Source organism: Hirundo rustica, chromosome 6 (assembly GCF_015227805.2).
Source record: "Hirundo rustica isolate bHirRus1 chromosome 6, bHirRus1.pri.v3, whole genome shotgun sequence".
NCBI lineage: Eukaryota > Metazoa > Chordata > Aves > Passeriformes > Hirundinidae > Hirundo > Hirundo rustica.
The window spans coordinates 51,429,765-51,454,616 of record NC_053455.1 but is presented as its reverse complement, the minus strand read 5'-3'; the positions used below and the strand labels follow the sequence as shown (position 1 = coordinate 51,454,616).

General features: G+C 37.7%; 1 protein-coding gene across 1 annotated transcript in view; it reads left to right on the top strand.

Moving 5' to 3' along the window:
* The window catches only part of INSC (INSC spindle orientation adaptor protein), a 139,090-nt gene that overhangs the window by 46,211 nt on the left and 68,027 nt on the right, over positions 1-24,852 (top strand). Inside the window, exon 2 of the mRNA XM_058421058.1 lies at positions 3,376-3,469. Within this exon, the coding sequence (XP_058277041.1) occupies positions 3,376-3,469 (94 nt within the window). The remainder of the gene's footprint in view (positions 1-3,375; positions 3,470-24,852) is intronic.

Here is a 24,852-nt window from a genome sequence, read left to right as displayed (position 1 = left end):
GGCTGTATTGAATGGGATTGAAGTGTGGTTTGTGCTCTGCTTATCTACATCTATTCCTTGAGGAAATAACATCTTGAAACCTAATTCAGTGTTGAAATCACATAGAGAAAAATGCAGGAGCCTGCTGCCTTGAATGCATGTAATTCCAGATGCAGGTGCTGCTGCGGAGTCAAACAAACTGTAAGTCAGCATTTATATTGCGATACAAGGTTGTGTGTGGACGTAAAGACCTATATAAGATGTTAAATAAAAGTCTTCATAATAGTCCGAAAATACAATTTTATTATTTTAGTGTGTCACTTAGGCTTTTACCAAAATTGCCAATATTGCAAACTAAAAGCAGGTTGGTGTGGTTGTGTTTTTTTGTGTTGTGGTTTTTTTTTTTTTTTTTTTTTTTTTTTTTTTTTTTTTTTTTTCCCCCCCCACAAATTTACCTGGACATCATCTATGATGAGCTGTGAGCCTAATCATTGGCCATGGAAAAAAAAAATTTTCAGTGGAAAAAAATATTAGACTCTCCTACAGAAGTCTACTGATGTTATCCATTATTACACAGATACTTAGTAAAAGTGAGTGCATGTGTGACATCTCCATAGTCAGCTAGAGTAGAGGACTTTGCTTTTAAGAGTGTTGACTGGAGCTCATCACTGTGTTGTGGACTCGAATAAAAAGCAGAATCAACTAAAGAGAAGGACCCATCAGCTCTCTCCTAGTCTTTACTAGGAAGTACAGTGGTCTTGGTCTTACCTGGAAAGAGGAATGAGAGCACTGGAGACTGAACAGTATCTGCCATGGAGCTCTGTAATTGTCCAGCAGGTGGAGGAGGCTTTCCAAGCAGGATCAGAGGCCTATACCGCAAATCACTGGTGTTCCAAACTCTCTTGTGGTCCTGGGGCTGCAGTGGATCCCCTGGCCAAGTGCAAGGGGAGAGAATTTCCTCATCTTGCCAGCATTAATTTAGGGTTGAAGATTTGAACTAATATGTAATCATATCTTGAGCCAGACAGTTTGTTCAAGATATTATTGTGGCATTTTGTTATTGTTCCTGGAGCATATGTAACCTCTAAGTAGAAGTTGATAATGCTTTTAGAGGCTCTCAGACATAATATAAAAGTGTGTTTTGTGGGAAGACAGCACATAAAATCTTGCATTTTTGTCAGGTTTCTAATTTATGGGGAACAAAGACATGCAATAATCTAATTTATGTCAGTGTACATTATGTCACTGATCACAAGTAATGGAGTACAAGCAGGTGCTTTGATTTGTAGCAAAATTGTAGAAATTGGTAGTAGACTGAGCTCATGGTGAAGTAGATTTAGCTTGCCAGGGAAGCTAAAGCTTTAGGTTTGATTTTAGTGTTGGTAGCATAAGAAGGTAAATCCGGGTCTAATGTTGAGCAGAAAAAGATACTTAGTGTCCATGAAATCTGTAATTCTGCAGGCTAAAATATTGTGGTGTGGTGTTTTTTTTTTTTCTCCTTTAGGTTACAAGATTTAGGAAGGAAAAGTAATTTTGGATATTTTTTTAATGTGGATATGTTCATCTTTAAGGATATCTCCCCCAAATGATGACAGTGATTACTGTGATATTTGGCTGTTTCCATAAATGTGATTATACAATTATTTGTATCTGGTAAACTTAAATGTCTTTAAAAAAGAGAAAATACTCTACTAGTAGAAATGAAGATGGCTCATTTATTTAATTTGTTAGTGAAATCTGTATATCATACACTAAATTCTTTAAATCCCACATCCCCCCCCCCCCCCCCCCCCCCCCCCCCAAATAATACAAGCTAATTTTTCAAATCTTTGTGTGTCACAGGAGCAGAAGAATATATACTAATATTTTCATACCTGGGTATATGAACCTTCAGTTAAAACCCATGAAATGACTGCAATCTTTTTAAACTACAGATTTCAGTAGCAATTAAACTATTTTTAATGTGGGTTTTTTGGGGTTGGTTTTGGGTTATTTAATAGATTCTTCTCCTATATATCAATCTTCTTACTTTATGCATCTAAAGGATTATGTTAAGTTTGTTATTTCCAGGAAAACTTGGGGGGTAGAGAGGAACACAGGGTGATGCCATCACTAGTGCAATCTGGTGCTAACAGTGGACACAGCATGTGAACCCATTACGTTGGTTGTAATACTTTTATGCTCTCAGGACGTGCTTGTGAGATCTTGGGGAAAAAACGAGGACATGCATTAGTAATGAGATCAGTTTCCTAGGAAAGGGAGTGAGGACCACTCTGTGTCAATTAAGACCAATTTGGGGTGGCAAATATCCTGAATGCTGGCTGACTCAGCTTGCACAATGCAGCCAATAGCCAAATGGCAGAATTTCACAAGCAGCTGCATCAAAACCACTCTACCTCAGTTGGTGACACAAAACCCAGTAATTTCCTGTGTAAAGTGTTTTCTCTAGGAGTGAAATCCATTGATCCCAATTTTTTCTTCACATCTAAGAAAGCATTCTTAACATCTAATTTTCCCACTGTTCCTGTCTCCTTGTCCAAATGAATCAGTTTCCTCCTTCTTCTCCCCGAGTCATGGATTAACCTTTTCCTTCAAATATTTTCCCTAGCCACGTGTGTGAATGAAAATGACTTCACCTTTTTTGTAGATTAAATCCTCTATGATTTTTGCTGTGAATATGCTTTGACCTGTAGTAGGTAGTGCTCTAATGTCAGGTGAGGCTAATTGAAAAGAAGAGGGAAAGAGGCAGAACTCTTCCTTTTGTGAAAAGGAGTCTTTTCTCTCATTTCTTCTGTTTTTTTCTAGTGCAATAAAGCTTGGATCCATCTCTTGGTCACTAGGTATAAAGGGAAATCATGGAGGAGAAAGATTTGTGCAACACTTAAAATGTATAAAAATGAAATTGTCTAACATGGAAGGGTCAAATACTTGTAACTTAGACATCAAGGACCTTTCTGTAAATGTAGTACTTAAACAATCCTGAAATCATATTGCAGGATAATTAAGGCTGGAAGGGACCTCACTTGCAGTCTTTCTCACAGTAACATGAAGAATTGCTATAATACTCCATAGATTTTCTCTAGCATTCAAATTAATATAAAATAAATGAGGCTAAATAATACCTCAGTACTAACTCAGGAATGTTCAACCCAGATGGCTCTGACCTGTGCTGTAGTCCAGGATCTTCAGGAATATGCAAACCCTACATTGTTTATGTTGTGAAATGTACTTAATGGCCCTGGTTATCTGCTGGAGTTGTGGGGTACCTGTGGAAAAGGAGACTTTTTGTTTGTTTTAATGAGCTCTCTCCACAGAAGAGCAGGAAAATGCCATGGCAGCCTGGGCTGAAGGTGCCTGAATTTCCCTAGGCTTACTAAATGACTGTTTTCTTTCTAGATCCCGGCCTATGGAGAACTGCACATAAGAACAGGATAAATATGGCTTTTAAGGGCGAGGACCACTTAGATTCCCTTTCCTTACCAGTTCAGCGGTAAGTGGTGCACTCTATCATCCATATTTGAGTGATTAAATTATTCTGAGGCAGCAGCTGCACTTTCCTTTGAGGCTCTGAAGATTCTTAAAAGCTCATTTTTAAAGTCAGGTAGTATTCCTAAGCAATTTGTAGCATGAACGTGGAAATTTGAGATGTATTTGGAAACTTGTCCACCTGGAGTCTGGTAAATCATGGCAATGTTTCTACAGCCATCATTTTAAATGGATGACCATGGCTGCAGAAGCAATGTGGCTGTATTTACTGGACTGCTTCTTAGTCATGATGGAAATGACTGGGACCCTCTCCACTCTGTGGGGGTTGTTAAAAGCTATAAATATAATTTTTTTTAAACATGATTGACTTTGTTCTGGTGTAGGTGTGATAACGATATGAAGGGTATGGTATAATGTTTCTGGTCTGTGGTACCCTGTTGGGAGTGGAGACATTGGTGATTCTGCTAACCAAGAGATTTTAAAAAAAAAGTAAATCTGTCTTTTGTTTGCCATCTAGTAACTGTGTCTGTGCAGTGTAGTTTTGCTTCTATCCTAATAGAGGTTCCATGCAAAGAAAAAAAAACAAAAAAACCCTACAGTCATTATATGACACAACTAGATTTGTTTTGTTTTTTTCTTAGGAGAGGAAGGAAGGTGAGGTCTGCTGAATGCAGGAATAAAATAAGAAATTAAAAGGAATTAAATTTCACTCTTTTCCCTAGTCTTCTTTCTTCAGGTCAGACTGAAATTATTATTGTAATTAACTTACAGTTGTAATTGGCATACAATCTGAAAATACGATGCTTTTCTTCATCAGTAGTTTGATAATTTCTTTACCTTTCCTTACTTCAGTGCTCCAGCAGATACTTCGATATTGCCATTAAACTCACAGTCACAGTAACACCATCTAAACAGATTTTCTTCTGGAAGAAATACTGCATAGAGGTATGCCAGGAACAATGTGTTAGTTAAGACTTGCAATTATGGAAAACTAGGTGCAAACAGAGCCAAGGGAACAGGTCCTGAGGGTGGCCAAAGGCTGATTTGGGCTGATGGTGGCAGGATTTGTCTACTGTACATAAGCGGGGAAATTAGCTTGAGGCTCTCCATGCTAGCAACAGGAAATGTGGAGTAGGAAAAATGTACTCAGATGTAACAGAAGCACAGAACTGAAAAGCACTGAATTTTATAGGCTAGTGACTTCTAGAAAAGGAAAGAGCTTGTAAGTCAGGTGTGCAGTGTTGAAAGAAGCAAAGCTCTGCCATGTTATGTGAACAAGACCACCCTGCAAGCGCACTCTGAACTGTATCTTAGTACAAGAGGGATTTGGAAAAGTCCCATATAGCAAGCATAGTGTTTTGACAAAGTGCTTGGCTCAGCAGGGCAATTCTCTACAGAGAAATTTAAAAACAAGTAAGTACTCTCCCTCACCCACAATAAACTCTAAAGCTCCTATTTTTGTTGTTTGTTTTTTATTTTGAGAAAGGTTATTTTTTCCTATAGATGAGGATTATTTCAGATAAAGTCCCTGTACGAAATGGGCAGACTGAAGTTGTCAGTGGTCAGAAAGGTGAAGGCTTAGGGAAGGCTGGAACTGAAAATAAGAAGAGGTGCTTTATGCTAAGAATTTAGCAGAAAGAATGTGGAATGGACTAGATAAAGTTCAGGAGCTGTACAAAATTCTCTTTTTGATTATTAAAAAAACCAACAAAACCCTCAACATAATAGCTTTTCCAAAGAAATGGAATTTTTATAAGATTAAGTAATTTCTCTGGGTTAGAGAAAGGAGTGATATGGCTCCTATAGGGCATTTAAAAGGATTAAGGGAATTTTCAAAATAACAAGATTCAAATATTATTAATTCTTCATTGTTCCTGTGTCCAAGGCTAGAATTTATGACTGTCTCAGGATTCCAGTTCATGTTCCTGCTCTTTGTGGGAGGGGCTTGAATTAACTTCTTGTGTTCTGTCACAGGGGAAAGGTAGGTCAAATCCAGCTGAGGTTAAACCTGTGGGACCACAACCATCCCTTGCTGTATGTTGAGGTCCTAGTTTTTCAGAAGTAAAGGCAGGCAGGGCTCTAAGCAAGAATATCTGTCTCCATAGGAAAAGTGCACCACAAATACGCAAACAGATTCAAAGAGTTTCCACAGTGGTCATTGGAGTCAACAGTTATTTGGGCTGTATAAAGAATTTAAAACTAGGGCCTTAAACTAAGTCTCTGTGTTTCATGAATAACTGTTTACCCTCTTTCCTTAGATTTTATGAGAAATCACAACTTGTATTGGAGCCTCTAGAGTACTGAGTCACTGTGTTAATGGTTTTCTAACACACTGTCAGAGCTGCTGTCTCTAATTGACATCTAGACTGCTATGGATACAGTATTTAAAGCCATGCAGGATCCTGAGGAAAACCAAATTGTTGTTACAGAAACTTTATTTTCTTTTTCAGTGAGTTAGGAACTTAAGTGAAGGTTTCTTCTGTTAGGAGAGAAAACAATTGGAAATATATCACTTTTATAAAGGAGCAATTTATTTAGTGTCCAAAAGCTGTACTCCCATGTAAAGAACCTTTCAGGACCATAAAAATTATAATTTTCATCAGTGAGGGTTAGTTCACTGTAGCATGTGAAGTGTGTGTGTATTCCTTAGAGATGCACATAACCCTATTCTGAAATAGCTATTTTTATTGTAGCTTTGGAAAAATGTCAGTACCCTTTCCTTATCTTTATACAATATATTTGTTATCTTTATAAGAGATCATGAGCTTTTACCTTTGTTTTTCCATCTAGAATAAAACTTACCTTTCACTTATGCCCCTGCCCTTCATCCTGTGTAATGAAAGTTCATTGGTCTTCTTGTTTTCTGTGAGTTAAAATCGTAGTTTAAATATGGGGTTTTTTATACTTTCCATATTGGGTGGTAAACTAAACTTAAGACAGTGTGGAATCTGAAGTCATTCAACTAAAGAGCAAGTACTCATCACCAAAAGTGAAATAGGATGCTGTTTTGTCTTCTTGGATGCTGTGTTCAGTTCAGGGCTGCAATTGGACCAATACAGTATAATTAGATTTTTTTTTTAAAAATAATAAATGATCTTTTATCAAAATTAGGTTAAAAAACCCAACTGCAATAGTCATCACCAACTTCACCTCTTCCCCATAAAGACCTCCCAACCCCCAAACAGCAACCAAGTAAAACGAAAATAAAACTAACAAAACAAACTGAAGAAAACCCTAATCCTTAATATGAGTCAAACGTGCACTAGCAGCTTATAAAAGCAGCTGTATCCTGGGCTGCATTTGAAGCTTGATGGGACTTTGAGCAGCCTGGTCTAGTGGAAGATGTCCCTGCCCATGGTAGGTGGGATGGAACCAGATCATGTTTTAAGAATCTTCCAACCCAAACCATTCCATGATTCCATGGATTGATTAAAATAGCTTGCTGCTTTTCGGGTAACAAACTAAAGCTGCTTCTAGAACTCCAGGAGCATCCATGAAGCGCTGGGCAATGGTGGCTTTTTCCCACAACTCTGTTGAGTACATTGCTGCTTGCCCAGTGGGGATAGAAGTACTACTTGAAATGATGCAGCAACGTTTATGGAAATAGAAGGAAAAAAATAATTGTTTACATTTGGAATTAATTGGAATTTAGATAATATTTGTTGAAAGCTGTGACTTGAAACAGAAGCAAGAGAAATTCAGGACTTTATACTGCAGGAACTGAATTGGTTCTTCTTGTTTCTGTCTAATCAGGATGACAAATTCATAGAACGTTATGGAACATATGGACATATGAGATGAAAAACAGTTAGGTCTATAGTCCCAGAACTGAATATTGTTTAAAATAAATTAAAAATAAATTTAAAAAAATGAAAAAACCCACCAACTTTATAAAGTAAGAGGATTTCTACCTGATTCTACCAGATAAGGAGCTGAATTATTTCAAGGACCATTCACATCACATTTTGCTTCTACTTTCAGAGCTTCACGTGGCCTCTATACAGCTGAAAAGAGTTATTTTGAGGGGTAAGACGTGCAGAACCTTTCAGTGCGTTTAATATTGTGTTCATATGGGGCTGTCAGGAAAAGAATTGATCCTTCCATTGGTCTGTCTCTGCAGAGTGTCTAAAATTTCTCAGTACTTAATATATGATTTAGTGCTCTGAAGCAATGGCAGTGAAATTTTGTTATCCTGTAATAGAAAGTGAATTCTGACTAAAATGGCATAATTCTTTTTCCTTGAGCTTGCCAATGATGTCTTGCCCCCTATATTCTGTAGGTGATTGGAATCTAGGTTTTGATGTCATTGTTTTTCTGGCCCTGAATTTTTGGACAGTGAGTTTTTTGCTTGCATGGCAGTTCACTGAAATGTTTGCTGTTTCATTATATACGTATTTTCTTATATATGACTCCCCAAGTGAAGGATTTCTAGGGATGTAATTTGAATCTGTGAATAAACACGAATAAAAGTTCTCTTTTTTTCCATTCTGGTCTATTTTTTCAAACCACCTCAGTTCTTCTTCCCTTTCTATTTCCAACCTGTGTGGCTTCTGTAGTTTGTTGTCACATCTCTTAGTGCTCGTTCTCACAAGATTTTCCTCATTTTTTTTTTTTTTTTTTTTTTAATCACTTCTTTTAGTCTTCTGTTATAAGACTGTGCTCTAGTTATAATTAATCATGAGATCATGTTCAAGTAAAAGTGCTTTAAAGGCTTTGTCTGATTGGTAACAGCTTCTGTAAGTGCTGAATTCTTTCTATTTCAGTTTCCTTCAGTGTTTACTGCTGATAACTAAGGGTTTGTTCTGTATTTCTGGCTTTTCCCACCTGTGTCTGCAAACTGAATTTCCTGTCTAACAAGAACTCAATGAAAAGCAGAAAACATTTGTATATCTGGTTTTTGTATTTTACAACTTACTTGCTGTGCATAGATCATGCCCTCTTAATTACAATCCTACCTTCCCTATAAACAGTTTACTTGGATTAAGGCAGGAACTTTGTTATTGTGGCTCGTTTAAAGTTGTCAAATAAAAATTGTAAGGAACTCTAGAAGAAAAACAAAACAAAAACAAACAAACAAACCCAAAAAACCAAAAACAAAAAACCCCACAAACAAACAAAAAAAAACCCCAACAAAAACCCCAAACAAGTTATTTGTAATATAAGGTAGGGCAGAAAACTTTGAGTTCCAAGTTCAGTGTTCTTATTTGGTATTATGAATTGCTGCTTTGAGTTTTTAAAAACCATTTGAAAATGGAATGCTTGCTGGGGAATTGAAAATGTGTTTTGAAAAACTTCCTTTTGCAATCGGCTGTAGGAATAGATTATGACAGAAGAAAGGAGGGTGCTTTGCCAATAATGCAATAAAATTACCTTCTAGTGACAAGAAATAAAACCCCTTATTGCATAGCTCAAGGCACTTATTCCTCATTTAATGCCCTTGTATTCTTTTCTTTTCACTCGGTTTACCCTACAAAAATTCAGCAAATAATTTTATAGTTTCAGAAATAGAGCTCACCTTACTACGAATTATTTTTGACTTGAGTGATTTATATCGTACCTGTAACCAAACTGAAAGCTGAATTGTTTGTACTGAGTTTTGATGGTGGTAGTAAAATGGATTTGTGAATCTGTATGGTTCTTCTGGGAAGGATTTTCAGCTATGTTAGCTGACTAAGTCCAAAGGGTGATGTTAGTAAAGCAGCAGCTATTGATTTGCCATCATTTGGAGGCATTCATGGGGAATATGAGCTCAACGGGGTTTTTTTTCCCATTTGAATCCATGGGTAAAATATCTCTGTTCCTCTGTTCAGGATGTTAAAATGTAGGTCAGCAGTTTAGCTAGCAAGCAGCAAGAAATAATTGCATTTCACTTGTACTTTGGGCATTTTTGGGGTCTGTAAGTCTGCCAGGATGCAAGATATTTCCTAACCTTTTCCTTCCAATAGTTTTATCATTACATCTTTATATTTAGTTGTATAATGTACTATAGAAATATGTTATACTGCTTCTCAGAGCTAAGCTGTAAAATATTGTGTGTTGAACTGTAGAAGTCACAAGAGAATTTTGGTTTTTAACCTGAAGGAGATTTGAGTTTGTCCACTATAATAATTGTGAAGTTATGTTGCCTTTAAAATGTGAACAAATTGATGAATTTAAACAATCTGTCTGACCGGCCTCACTAGACCTTTCCTTCATTAAACGTGGTATTTCATATTTGTGGCTTGCTGTTACTTGGAAAATACTTTTAAAAGATCAAGGACAATCTTTCATCCCTAAAGACAATTAAGAGTTTATTCTGAATCCCTTGTAAAGGTCAGTAATGTTTCATAGCATGTGGCACTCGAGCACTGCAAAGAGCTCAAGGTAGTGCTGGTGTAGCCTTTATTATGGAAGAAACTCTGCCTATTGTTTTGAGAATGCTTATTTTTGAAATGTGGGATTTTATTGGGAGGCTCTTCTCTTTTTGTGTCTTAGAGGAAGAGCAGTTGCATATTGAATATCTTGTAGCTGGGCCTTGGTGTCCTTTTCAGAAATTAATTTTAATGAACCCTCAAATTAATATCTTTGAAATCACGGTGACAGAACTGTGCCTGAATGTTAAGTTACCTTATCTGCCAGGCATGGATGATAGGTTCTGACTGCATCTTCACAAGTGTTGCATGAAGTTTTTATTGTGACGTCAAGTTGGTAATCCTGTCAACTTTACACCCTGTGTCTTACTCTTCTAGCCATTGGTTTATGGCTTTGACTCCATGGTTTGTGCTTCTCTGCTTTCAGTGATGCTAGTGAAACAAACAACTGTCAAACAATTCAGATGTTGTCTGTGGTCTTTGTATACTTGAATTCTCACCATCACACTTCTTTTTCTGTAGCACATTTCAGAAGAGATGCTGAGCAGGTTTAACATCTGCCACCACTCCTGTTGAAGTGTTCTATTTTCAGAAGTCAGACTTGCTGGTTATTTCTATGTTAAATTAAAGGTTTTGCCATGAACACGGAAGCCTTCTTTCCTGTTTGTTAATCTAACAACTTGAATGATACATTAACAGTATTCCTTTTTAGTTCACAAGTGGTGTCACATAAATTCTCTCTCTCTCAAAAAAAAAAGAAAATAAAAGGGGTGGGCAAAAGTCAAATCCTGAATCTGTTTAATTTTGGTGCAATGTTAAGGAAAGTATCTTGCTTATTTGCCATGCATCCTTTGAAAGAAAAACTCCTAAAACTCTACTATAACCCTTCTTTTGGTTGAGTTCCTGTGCAGATCTGATACACTTTTATGTCATAATATTTCAGCCGTGAGTAGCTGCTAGAAACCAGTCTTGACTTCTGCATTGTCTTTGTGAGCTTCCTGGTGTTAGATAATCTTGAGCCTGAACTCCAAGGGTACACCTTCTGAACCCAGTGTATTTGTTGTGGGGAAGGGACATGCAAAAGGAACCTCTCCCAGAAAAAAAAAAAAAGACCAACACCCCCCCCCCCCCAAAAAAAAAAAAACCACCAAAAAAACCAACAAGAAACAAAACAAACAAAACAAAACCCCATGAAAACAGACATATCAAGTTCCCATGGTGGTCTGGTCCTGTCCTGATAATTTGGTCATGCAAGGATGGCAAGGTAGAGTAGTATTATCTGTAAACAGTGCATTTTACAAGAAAAACAGAGCCTTCAGCGTCTGTCTAATCTTTGACTTCTTCACTTTCCAAGTCTTTCTGAACTTTGCAAATTATAGTAAACACTGTGTCTTTGCTTTTCCTTTTACAATATGAAGTAATTAGTTACTTATTTTACTGAGACACTTTGACTTTATATGCAGCTTTATATGTCAGGAAATCTGAATTTAGTATTCTTGGTGGCCTAATATTGGAAACAATGGTATGATTATTTTTTTTTTATTATTTGATTTTTTTAAAAAAATTTTTTTGGGGGGTGGTGAATCATGGGACACCACCTGCAAACTAAAAGACAAAATTGTTAATGCTAAGGCAGCTAAAATGTGTGAATTATTATCATAATATGTAGACTGTGCTGAAGTCAAATGGCATGCCATGGAATCAAAAGTTCTATAGTTTTCTCTCCTTTTAGCAGTTAGGCCATACTGCCATATCGCATTGGTAATGTAGCTGGAATGATCCTAGTTAGCCCTGGAAGGAAATTAAGGATGAAATCTTGTCTTTTTGCTTAATATATCCAATATATCTTACCTGTACAAAATTCAAGCTGCTTTGAAGCATTGTAGGGACCTCCCCCTTTACTGTGCTAAGAGAGGGAAAAGAACCAAGTCATCCTCCTTAACAGAAATACAACCTTTCGTGAAACTTCAGAGCAACGATCAAACTAATGAAGGGATCCTAAAGCTCAAGGAATCAAGTTCACTGCATTAGTTATTGACTTATTCTTAGTTAGTGATCATAGTTATTGACTATTATTAGTTATTGTCTTCAAAAGGGCAGTATGGTTTGTTAAAAACTTTGATTTAGCACTAGGTATCATTCCTTCTGGCTGTAATGCTGATTAATCTTCTTGCCTCAGGCAAACCACTTTACCTTGCCTTGTCTTTGTGTTCCATCTCAGCTGGGGAAACACAAAGGAAGTCCTTACCAGCCTATCTCCATATATTTCTATTTCAGTGGTTCTCATACAGCACTATGTTATGAGCTCATGTGCCCTGTCATGCCTGCTGTGGGTGCAGCATCCTCCTGAACTGTGGCAGGTGGGAAATGTTGAATATTACCTGGTAGCTGCTTCCAGTAAATGCAGAGAATATGTTTCTCTTCACAAAACCCAGCGTGTTCCTTCCATATGTTACATTTTATCATAATTTTCACAGTGGTGAGTGAGCTAATTAAACTCTCTTTACAACCATGGCCATAACAGACTGATGAATGAGTACCTGTACCTTGGTGTTTCTGACGTGTTTTTCCGTAATTAATGTTTTAAAAATTTATTTCTTCATTAAAGATATTTTAATGGTCTTACTATGGCTTGTCTTTTCAGCTGTTTAGAACAAATACTAGTACTGTACTGTGTTAAATACAGTATTTTTTCTATTCAGTTCACTTTTCCTGGGAATTTCATCCTTACTTAATTGCCTGGTCTCTCATAATCTGCTTCACTGTTGCCTGGGGATGGTTGGGAGGATCTTGTAATCAGTTGTTCAGTAGCCTGTAATGAGCAATTTAAAGAAAACTATAAGGACAATGCTTCCACTTTATAAATATTTTTCTTTGGTATTTTCCCATTTCAACAAATAGTATAATGATCTTAAAAATGTACTGGTTGGTGTGACCCCATTTCTGGTCTCATTAAATTGGCTTGTATCTGTTAGTGGTTGGGTTTATGAGCTCATATCAACCACAAGGGATTTGGAGTGCAAAGAGGAGTTTAGTATTAGGCTGAAGCATGACTGTTAACAACTCCTGTCATTTTGTTTTGCTTCTTACAGTATTTCAGAGAGTGTGGCAAAGTGAACGTATATATATATGCACATAAACATACATTTTGTTTTATTTAGGGCAATATGCATAAAGTCTCAATAGAATATTTTACTTGTTTCTAAGGAAACAGCTTTTAATTGTCCTGCACGTGTAAACTATGTTTCAGGTATTTGAATTTTGCATTTTGCTAATTGTTGATACTTTATTGTTGAACTTGATCCAGGGCTATCATGGAAAAATAGAAAGCATCCACATCAAGAATATAATATTCTCTTCAACTAAAGTTACGGAAATATTTTTCCAATAACTTAAATGTCATCAGTGCTGGTGTCAGGATAAAGATTAAATAAGAACAAACCAGGGAAAAGCTGAGAAAATTATCAAAGGAAAAAAGGAAGGACTATGTAATGGTATCCAAGTCATTGAGGCTGTTCAATGTTTCACGATGGGTGAAAGCAAACTTTGGGAAGTACTATGGAGCAAAAAGTGTCTTGTTCAATAGCAGTTGTGCATGAATCAGCATTTTGATTTTGATGTATTAAGTGTGACACAACTTAACTCTGGGATAACTGTGGTAGTGGGAAGGGTTGAAAGTAAAGGACGGGCACGCACTCTAATTGGAAAGCAGTGAAATCAGCTAATGATACATATTCAGAGTGTTAGCGTTGTTTGCCAGGGTTACAGAGTAAAGGAGTCTTAATTTGTCTGCAGACTGACTTTAATTCTGGGCCAGAGATTTCTATGCTTTGTGTGCATTGCTGCAAAAATTATCTTTTTTGCTTTATTTTTGAAACTTTTAAAGTTTAAATTACAAGTTTCAAAACAAATTCACTTAAAATACTAAAGCTGATATTTCAAGCTCAAAATCTACCATGATGGCCTGTCTTTAAGGCTTAAAGGAAGTGACCTTGTGATTATTGTAAGTGTCCAGTCTGCAGCAGTGAAGAGGCCTTTATTCACAGGTATTTGAGTTGGTTTCTCAATCTTGAGAAGATCACTGAAGTCCTCAGACTTCCAGATTTGAAGTAACAATTCTTAACAATTACTGTTTTTTAACACTTCTTTATAGTCCAATGCACCCGGAGGGAAGTCAGGAGAGAGAATTATGGCAGAGCCATATGTCTTCATAATTTTATTTTTATTTTATTTTGACAGAAATTTCTCTGAAATAGCAGTTCAGGCACAAAGGTAATTTTTTCCATCTCATTCAGAAGCAGACAAATTTTTCTCAAGTTTGTCTTCCTGTGGCACAGTCCCGATGTGGAGGCGTAAGGGCTGTGTTTGTGTCGTGAATCAGGAAGCCATTAGATGGGAACACTCCTGGCTTAGTCTAACCCCCTATTGCTCTTGGCTAAAGTGTTAGGAGCAACCTGGAAAGCAATCAGCTGCTACTGCCAGGGGAAAATAAGATATTCTATCCTGCTCCAGAGGGCTGGAATTGTACTGAATGTTCTCTGTTTAACTGCTGGGGGAGAGGTTGATCTCAGTAACTTTGAAAATGTATTTGTTTACTTGGTAAAATGTGCTAACAGTCCAACTGACTGAACTGCTGCACAGCTGCCCTGCTGTGAAGGAGGAGGTATTTTAAAGCGCACATTGGTCCCAGCATTGTTCTGCAGTTCCGATTGCTGCAAATGCAAGGTGCTTAGTAAATGCTTAAATTGAAGTTTTTTTACAACTTAACAGCTTGATATAAATTTAAATACCTCAACAGGTTCCACAAAAATCTTGATGAATTTTCCAGCATCTGAAAAGTGATACTATTCTTTGCTCAACAATTAAATTTCAGTGTGTGTATGTGGAAGAAACCAGGATGGTTTTGGGGTAGTTCTGATGTCCTTTCAATTAAAATTTAGGTCAGCATTTGTTTATTGTTTTTAATTTGACACAGAATAGGGATGCATGTGACATACATTTACTATACTGGTTATAGTGCAAAGCACAGAAAATTTGATTTCAGCCTACTCTTCTAGCAAACCTGTGCAGGTTTTTTTTGTTTCCAGAAAGAAGCCTAAAACCACATTTACAAGATGTAAAATGGGCTCCATAAAATTTCAGAAACTTATGTCTTTTTTCTGTGTTATGTTTACTTCTGTGTTTGGAGGCATTTTCCCAATGATCCTCTTTGAGGATTATAACTTATTTTTTACATATAGCTTTCTTTCTCTCCCCGGTGTGTCTTATGAAATGGTTTAGCATAATTTCTTTTTCTATTTTGTATACACAATTCTTTTGACAATGACACTTGAGCTGGGAATTTCTTAGAATTGCTTACAAAGACAGGTTGCAAAGAAAACCAAAGCTTTGGGGGAGGTTGTTGGAATCACAGAATGGCTTGAATTGGAAAGGATCTTGAAGATGATCTAGTTCAACCCCCCCCCGAACAGGAACGCATTCCATCAGGTGAGGTTGCTCAAAGCTCTATCCAGCCTGGCTTTGAATATTGCCAGGGATGGGGCATGCACAGCTTCTCTGAGCAACCTGTTCCAGTACATCACCAATTTCACAGTAAAGAATTTTATTCCTAATATCTAATCTAAAACTATCTTTCAGTTTGAAGCCATTCCAGTTATCCTGACATGCTCTTATAAACAGTCTCTCTCCATTTTTCTTGTGGGTTCTCTTTAGGTATTGGAAGTCCAAAATTAGGTCACACAGCTTTGAGTTTTGTATCAATTTTCCTCCCTGTCTTTAGCATTTCATTTGGATCTTCCTCAGTGTGTGCTTGCACTTGGACCTGTGCGCATGTTGTAAAATGATGCTCACGTGGAGGCCATGTAAGGAGGCCAGGTGAAGCTACCATTTGCACTTTTCACAGGCCTCTGCCTGTTTCATACTCTGAAGTATTTGCCTTTGGCAAATATGATCACCTCAGCATTAAATGAATCAGGAAAGAGGAAATGGATATGCCGAAATACACATCATATTTCACAAATGTTGTACAGGAACTGCACCTGCTTCCTGGAGGTATATTAACCTTAGTTCTATTTGAACCTATAAAGAGCTTCCAATCACTCTTGCCCCTAGAATAAAAAAAGTGCTACGTCTCAATTTTTAGGTCCTTAAATAATCTATAACTAGAAGTGAGTTTAGTCTTATATCTTAAAGAGCATCAGTGGTGAAAACAACCCTTTAACAGCTCTATTGTATATCCCTGCAACTCACTAGGACAGTTTTCTACTTCAATCAGATAAATGTGATACAGATGAGCTTATTTACTACAGTTGTAGAAGAGAAGATATATTAGGATTTCAGACATTCTTTTATGTCAGAAATAGTAAAACTTTTTGCTAATAGGCAGCAAAATGCTGCTAATATTTGCCTTAACACTATTCTCCAAGCTTTATTCTCTGGTTGTTTGGAAGCGAAAAGCTCAGAATGCTGTCACTGTTAGGCACCTGTGCAAGGGGTAGCCAAGTGGTTCAATGACCAGCTTGTAAGAAAGTCATGAAAGAATATCCTAACCAATGGTAGAGTGACACAGAAATTATTCAGCATGACCTAGAGCATACCTTTTGGAAACTCTTCTTCAGTTTTCAGGAAATATGAAGTTAGAAAGTTGAATGAATTTTGTATGCCAGTGCAAGGAGATTATTTCTTAGCTTAGGTCTGTAAATTAAATAAAAGGGAAATAAAGTTTCTAGGATTGGTTATCAAGGTATTGCATTTGTTTTTCCCAGAGCTGAAGCTGCAGAACAAATTAATTTGAGTTCTGAGTGTGGTCGGCTGAGAAAGGGTTCTTCTGTTTGAAAAGTTGTGATTGTTTTGTGATTGTGTATTTGTTTTACCTCTGCATAAAGATGTTTCTTACTTGTTGCACTTACTAATTTGAAACCAGCAGAGGAAGATCTTCCACAGAGAGCTTCTGTCTATCTGTAAAAACATCCCTCAAGTTGGGGACTTGAGCCCAAGTTCATTATGAATGGCCTAATATTTTTCTGGGTAAATGTGTATATGTGTATTGATACGCAAAATGTTCCAGCAGCAAATGTTGGAACAGCAAATATCTAGCAAATGAGATATGATGTTAAAATATGTTAAAAATATGTTAGTGATCTGAATGAGGAGATATATACATGGCCAGATATTAATCCACAGGTATCCACATATGCATATATCTGCACCCTTAACTGGCACTGCACATTAAGTCTGATACATAAAAACTGATCTGATTTAAAAAAAGAAAAAAAAATAGAGAAAGAGAGAAGAAATAAAATTTCTCAGAAAACAGCCAGTGCCTTATAGATCTTGATGTATTAAATAGCATTTTGGTGTGTGATTTGTAGTCTCATGCATCTGGCAGTTGCTTTTCTCCTGTGAAGTACCACGGCATTTGATTTCAAATAAATATGTATGGACGCAAATAATATAATGGCTTTATTTGCATGTGCCCTGTCATGGTTTCACTCCTGCTATCACCAGCTCTCACTCCAGGCAGCTGTGAAGTACAGGAAAATCTAGTTCCAGTAGGGTTATGCTTGGTGCAAAATCCAACCATGTATTTAATAGATCAAGGTTGCTGTGATACAAAGGTGATATTCCATGAATAGAAGAAGAGGATGGTCTTATCCCTCTCCAATCTCACGGAAACAATGACACTTTTATCAATATTGCTCCTCAAACCTCACTATTGAGACTGTGACTTGAATAGTGCAGTCTGGAATATCTCAAGTCCTCAAAATTTCCAAGTTCAAGTCCGATGTCTGTGGGGTTGCAGTGGTGTAAAAAAAGGTGGGAAGGAAAAAAATATAACCATGCAACTTTGGTTGTCAGTACACATCCGACAAAATACAGACAGAAAATATTTAATGATGTTTTTACTGTTCCAGTTGGAGTAAGTTTGCAGCACTTGATTTCCCTTCACGCCTGCATCCTATATAGAGAATTGAGTGTAACTTTAGAGTGTGAAATTGTGGTGAACTGCTCCTGTTTTGCTCAAAGTTTCTTTGCAGTTTTCAATGCATATTTTTTGATCAGCCTTTAATAAGTCCATTGGTATTTCTTCTCTGCTCTCCACTAGAAATGGGTGGTCTTTGCCTTCAGTACACAGCAGTTGTGAGAGGCAGGAAATCGGAGACATCATCTTGTTTGGTTTGAGGAACAAAGGTACATATCAGTGCCTTTTGAAGAATGTGTCTATTCAAATTATTAATTTCTGCAGTATATTGAAGAGGAATGCTGAATCTTTCCTCAGGTAGGAATTGCATAATTAGAACTTGTCATTCTGAATTCAGAAGGAAGGTTCAACTGCTTTTCTTTTAGCTGGATACTGTCAAGTCAAAGAATGGATTTAGTGAAATAAAAGTTTTGCAGGACTGTCTTAGGGTGACTTTATGATGCCTGTATCCCCAATCATCTATTCTGTTTATGTTGGATATTGTGTTTTGTACCTTTGAGACTGGTTCCAAGAGCAAAGGAGGAGAAAGAAGAAGTGCGCAATTTGTTTTCAGAAACTGCACTCACTCGTCCACATTCTGCTCCTGGACTGTGTGTCTGCAGCATGGACAGACAGCGGGACAGAGATCTCCTTAACTACCTGAGGCAGAGAAGTTCCCTGGACTGTTTTTTTCTTTTTCCTGGAGCTGTTTAAACTTGCTTTGAACTGAAAACCCAGCCTAGCACCCGGAGCTCACACCTGTGGTCCACTGGGGCTTGGACCTTGGCATTTTCCAGCACCAGAGGCACTGATAATAGACTGAGCGAGCCGAGCTAACGCATGGCAAGGACTCTATCAATTTTGCTACCTCTCTTCAGAGAGAAATTCAGCAAATAAAAGTCTGCCTGTGTACACCCTCCCATCAGGTCTCTTCAAAAGAGCAAGAAGTTTTATTGTTTCATATTATCATTTTTTTTATACTTGTGGGCACTTTGTTAAATAAATAGTTCTTCCCACTTTTCTCTAAGAAGATTTTTTTCTCAGACAAGTTAGGGGAGGGGCTGTTTTGGTTTGCTTCTCAGAGGGATCCCATTTGGAAGTTTCCTCCCAAATTTGCCCTAAACCAAGACAGGGACACTAGACTGAAACTACATATCCCTCCCAGCTAGAGATGGCCCAAAATACAGTGTTAAGCCTGTAAGATGTTTTAAATTTAGTATTTGGGTGTCAGGACATTGTTTGAGTCCTTCCAGGAACAGGTGTCAGGTGAGAAGTGGAATCCAAATTACATGGTTTTGCTTGCAATCAATGTGCCAAGTTAGTGCTGGGATTGCTGCCTGATTTTTTTGTATTAGTAACAGCTACAGAAAAATACATCTTGCTTGAGAATTTAAGCTTGAAAAACTGTTGAGCAGGTGCTTTGAAAATTTTATGAAGTGATGAAAAGCCTTTAATAAAGCTAAATGGATTTATCCTCGCAATCTGGATAACAGTAGAGCATAGAAATCACATAGAAAACTGGATCTACTTTATTTGCTTCTCTATACAGTGAAGTTTTCTGTTTACTTGATGGCAGCAGAAGAGGATTTTTAATCAGACAAACACAGGGCTTTTTTCTTTCCTATGAAGACCTTTCTCATAATACCGGCTGCAAAAGGGAAACTGAAAGAGAATATTCAGTGAGTAAATAACTTTAATTTGTGTGTGTTTCACACATGTATTTTCCATTTGTTAGGAAATTGTTATCTCACAGTAATTTGTATAAAATAAATCCCTTTAGCTGAAGTTGATGATAACAGACTTAATATGATACAATATTTCCTTGTTTCCATTTCTGATACATTTTCAAATCCTATTTGCTTATTGTGCTGTTAGGTACCATAAGGGATTATAAGACTACAAAAACCTAGTTCCACTCATCCTTCAATTGTTTTTTTTTAATGTAAAATGCTGTACTCCCATAAAACATCAATTTATTCATATTTGGTGCCAGAGGCCAATTCATTGAACCTGTTTTCTAGGTTCTTTGATGGCCACTAAGTGTTTATTATTGCTAAATAAATAATTAAGAAGGGATAATTGGCTAATTTTTGTGCAATGATACTGCCTTTTTTTTTTTTTTTAAATGCACTGCAGAATGTGGAACCTGCATGCCTTTATGAATCATGGATAGCTCATTTGTGCCAGAGATTCACTGACAATGTTCCAAACCCTGCTCTTGCTAAATGAAGAGGAATAAATAGATATTCTGCTTCATTCTACTCACAAAGAAGGGGGAAAAAGAAGGAATCTTTATTCTGTGTTTTCTCTTTGTCATAATTCGTAATATTCTCTCAGTCTGTGTAAAAGCAACTTGGTTCTGTCCTCAGGGGTTTATAATTCTTTTCACTTGCTCCGTTATGAAAGTGGAGATTGACACACCTGTGCAATGGGGCTCTTGTCAGCCAGATTTGCTCCCTCCCTTGCTCCTCTTTTACACCTGAAATTATGAGTTGCTGTGAACAGCTGTAAGGTGAAAAGTTCTCACTAATGAATTATTTCCCAGGAACGAGCAAACTGTGGGATTCCTAACCCACTCATCTTTATTTTTGCCAGGAAGCCAGGCAGTGTTTGTTTCTTCACCTCATTCAGTCTTGTGAAGGACCCTCCTGAACTCTTGTCTATTTTAGGTCTTGGAATCCAATTGCTTTGGATTTTATGTTTTAATGAGAGTGTTCTAGCTCAGGCATTCTTCACACTTCAGCTGTTGTCCATCATTCAAAAGCAACTCTACAGTAGTAAAAATAACTATCCATTTCCTTTTTGCTTTTCTTATTTGACTCTCAGAACTCTTCTCAGGATTGCTTGGAAAAATTTTAGGTTTTTGCCTCTCTCTGCTATTGTGTTACAGTAGCACCTGGAAGCTCCAGTCAAGATGAGAACATTGTGTGCAATGCTCAGTGCAAAACCAAGGAAGTGTCACTTAGGCTAAGCAGTGAAGAGAGTTTAGCAGGAGAGAAGGATGGCAGGAGGTAATAAAACTTCTCAGAATATTAGTAGGAAAGCAAAGAGTGGAGCTCAACTTTTGAAATTTCTGCTTGAATGTATCCATTAGATTGGTTTTCTGCTCTAAGTAACATTATTGTGGCTGGAAAGACACACAAGTTTTAAGAAATTCAGCAAATAATAGTCTGGCTGTGTATAGCCTCCCATCATTTCTGGATAGATAAGTAGGGCAAAAAGAGAAAAATACTGAATTTCTCTTTCTGATATGACATAAAACACAAAGCTTACAAACTTAAAAAAGAGTTACTCAGAAAAGATTGTGGGAAGGGCATATTATGTTACTGAATCTGCATGGTCAGTCCAGACCCATGAAAAAAAGGGATTTGTCTGTGTGCCTCAGTCTGTTGGGTGGTGGTTCTTGCACCATTCTGGCCGTCTTGGTAAAATATTCATTGCTTATGCACATTCCTTATCATGTGTGTTGTATTTGTTCTTGAAAAATGAATTCTGTGAAGGGCATAGCTTGTAGAATGGAAAGAAATCAAAGCTGGAAATAATCCTATGAAGTTCTCCTCTTTTTAAACAGATATACAACCTACACCGCACCTGGGCAGTGTTTCCTTGCATGTCACAGTGCACCCTCCAAACCCTGGAAGTTCAAAGCATTCACTATGCATTCAAATGTCCATTGTTACATTCAAGGAATGAAATACTTTCTTAACTGCAAAGGATAGGAAAATCTATTGATACCAGTGAAGAAATTATTTCCTACAATTCCTTTCTAAAAGTGTATGGTTTTGAGATTTAATGTTCAGTTTAGGAATGGTTTGTCACCATTGTTTAAGTCATCAGCTTTAAACGTATGTAAGCTTTTTTATTATTTCCTGTCATCTTTCTTGCGAGCATTGGATGCCAGTATAAGACTTCATTTAAAACAAACAAATCTGTCTGCATTATTGCTGGAAGAAAGAGTGCTAAACTGCTTTTGCCCTGCTTTCTGACCAAAATAGCTATAGCCTCTTTATGAGTCATCTTCCTCTAAGTTCCCATCCATTTAGCATAGTAAAGTTGTGTTGCACAACCATAGTATTGTTTTCCAAACATGGTCTCTATTTCTATGGTGTTCATAGTTTGGCCTGTAACAGAAATGCGAGGAAAATGACAGAGTCGAAAAATAAAATGAAGTTGTTTAGTTGCAAGAAAAAATTCTGTTAAGTTTATTCCTTTGCTTTAATCTGTTTTATTTAATTAATGGAACTCTAGGATTTATAACAATTAATACAAAATAGAGGAAATTCTTAATACATTAAAGCACAAAGTTTTTGTTAGTGGACCAAAGTAATTACAAAGGTATGGAACCAGTCTCCTTGCAATTAAACGAAGATTTGCTACAGTTCTGTCCACGTGGATGTGAATGCCCCTAGTTAGCTCAAAGGGTGTTGTCAGAGAGGCCACTCCTTTTCACGCTTTCCCTAGGAATACTGCATCAGTATCTTCTTCTCCACTGTGCTGACAAGTGACTTCGTGCAAATGCTATCCCCAGAGACTGAACAGCGTGATGGCAGCCAAAAGAAGGACTTTGCGTATGCACTGTTGGATCTGTTGGATCTTTATCTCCAGCGCTAATGTAGGTCTTGTCAGAGCCTTGTGCTTGGCTTCCAGGTCTGCAATTTGCTTCTTCAAGTGCGAGTATAGCAGCCATAGGCTTGCCTCCTGCTCCTTCAGTCTCTGAAGGATTACTTCCCTTATTTTCTTCTCATGAACAATTCCCTTTTCATCAGAGGAGAAGTGCAGATGGTTGACGTCAACAGTTGCCATCAGCAAAAGGAGCACCAAGAAGATTCCCAAAGCCATGGCAGATCCTTCCTTGAAAGAGAAAGAAAGGTGGAATGACCCAAGATTGAGATTCTCAAGAAGAAAAAGAAGCTTCACACTGGAATAAAAGCTTTTGCATCCTTTCTAGCCCCCCAAAAGAGCTGGAGGCCAGAGGCGCTCCTCAGTGCATGCCTCTTGCTGCAAGTCCCAAACTTAGTGGCCCAAAGAGGCTCCATCAGTATGTGACGAGGGGGAAGGTGAGGAAGGTGTGACGCAGGGAGACAAAACAGTAATGGCCATGTTTGAGGAGAGAGAAGCCCAGAATTTTAGATGAAAGAGCACACAAAGTCCCCCAAGCAGAAGGAGAAGAGGAGGGGCCTAACAAGCTGGCTGCAGGCCGATGAGGGCGACATACCCCAGCCGCTCTGCCAGGCCTCAGGGTGGCCCAGGGCAGGCTGGATACAGCAGGACCCTCTGCTGGGAGGCAAGGAATGATGAGTGCTGTGAAGGAACTGCTGCTACAGAACCCACGTGCTATCACTTGCTGACATGAGTTTTAAATCTTAAGAGAGAGCGTTTATCAGTTTGTCAGGCTCTCCCTCTGCTACTGAAGGCCTAGAGATGTTAGAGAGACCTTGGATGAACCCGAAGGGCTGGCAGAGGGTCACTTACCAGCAGGTGCCTCTGAGCAGTGGGTGCAGCTATGCTGCAGCACCTCCCTCCGACACCAGCCTTCTCTTGTTGCCTTGGAGACAGTCCTGGAGCAGTTGGATTCTGGGGTCATGGAACCCTAGAGTCCTGGGGTCATGGAGTCCTGGAGTTACTGAATCCTGGAATCCTAGGAAACCATAGATTCTGGTGCTGATTTTATTTTTTATATATATATATATATATTTAAGTTTGAGATGATGTTAAGCTGTCAGGCTCCTGAGAACATTTTCCATTAATTTTATTTTCATTTAGTTGCTCGTCTCTTCTCAATTCCTGTGTGAGATTTTGTTGTTCTTAAAACTGTTTACCCTTCATTCTTTCCCTTAGGGAATTTACTATAAGCATCATCAAAAGAATCATGAGTGCCACACACCCAAGCCTCCTCCAAAGTCCACTGAAGCCAGAGGTGGAATTTAATTTCAATTTTAAGGAGTGTTGGAACTACGTTTCTTCATCCCATTTTAAGTTGGTGGTTTACATTTACTGCTTATGTTACAATCCTCAGGTATCCATGATTATCGCCCAGAGGCTGATGTCATATCAATTCCACAGAAATATGCTTTATGGCAAGGTGGCTCAGAATTCCTATATTCAGTTGAAAAATACTGGACTATCTTGTGAAAACATTTTTACCCCAGATGTTTTATGATAAAGCAGGATGCCATAGGGAGCAAATAATGATGGAAAAAGTGATAGTATAGCCTGAGTCTTTGTTTTCAGAGGTGGCTTGAAATGCAGAAAACGTGTGGGTTTGGCTTTTTGTGTTGGTTGTAATTATTGAATCTGATTTGTTTGCATTTAAACCTTCAGCTAGCCTGGCTTTCTTAGGTTCAATACCTGCACAAAGGTAAATGAAATGCAGCCAGGAACACTAAACACCTAGTTCGGACTCTGTAAAGTGAATGGAAAGAGAAGGAAGTGTCTGAGATAGAAGCAAAACATAACATACAAAAGGCAGGAAAATTACTCTATTTAGGCTGCTGAACCTCCTAAAAAAATTTTGTAGGTACTCCAAGTGTAAAATATCAAAATAAAATGTTTGTATCTAAGAAGTGAGAAAGCGTGGAATAAGATTTAATTGGAAAGGAAAAGGAAGACCTTCTAGTAAGGAGTAGTTAAAGGTTTAGAATAAAACAGGAAATGAGATGCCAATACACGAACCCCCCCAAAGATTCATAGTAACGAACAATCTATCATTCTCTAGGGCAAACAAAATGATTTTGTCACTTTCCCTCTTAACAAAGGAAGTTTGGTGTTTATATACGTGGTATTTACTATTAAATACATAAAACTAGTGATAAGACAAAGGGGTAATGACAAAGGGTACTTTTGAAAGTAGAGTATTAGAAGTGGACTTCAAGTATTGAAGAAAAGGGGGAGTAATTGAAATCTCAATACTATGCATTTGGGGGTTGGGAACTAGAAAGTCTGCAACAACATGTAACTTATTACATGGGAAAAAAAAAAATAAGAGGAGGACCTATATATGCTGGTTGATTGAAATGACTGTGACTGCCTTTGCCAGTAAGGTGTGGTGATGAAAGCAGGAAGCTCAGTCCTAGGCTG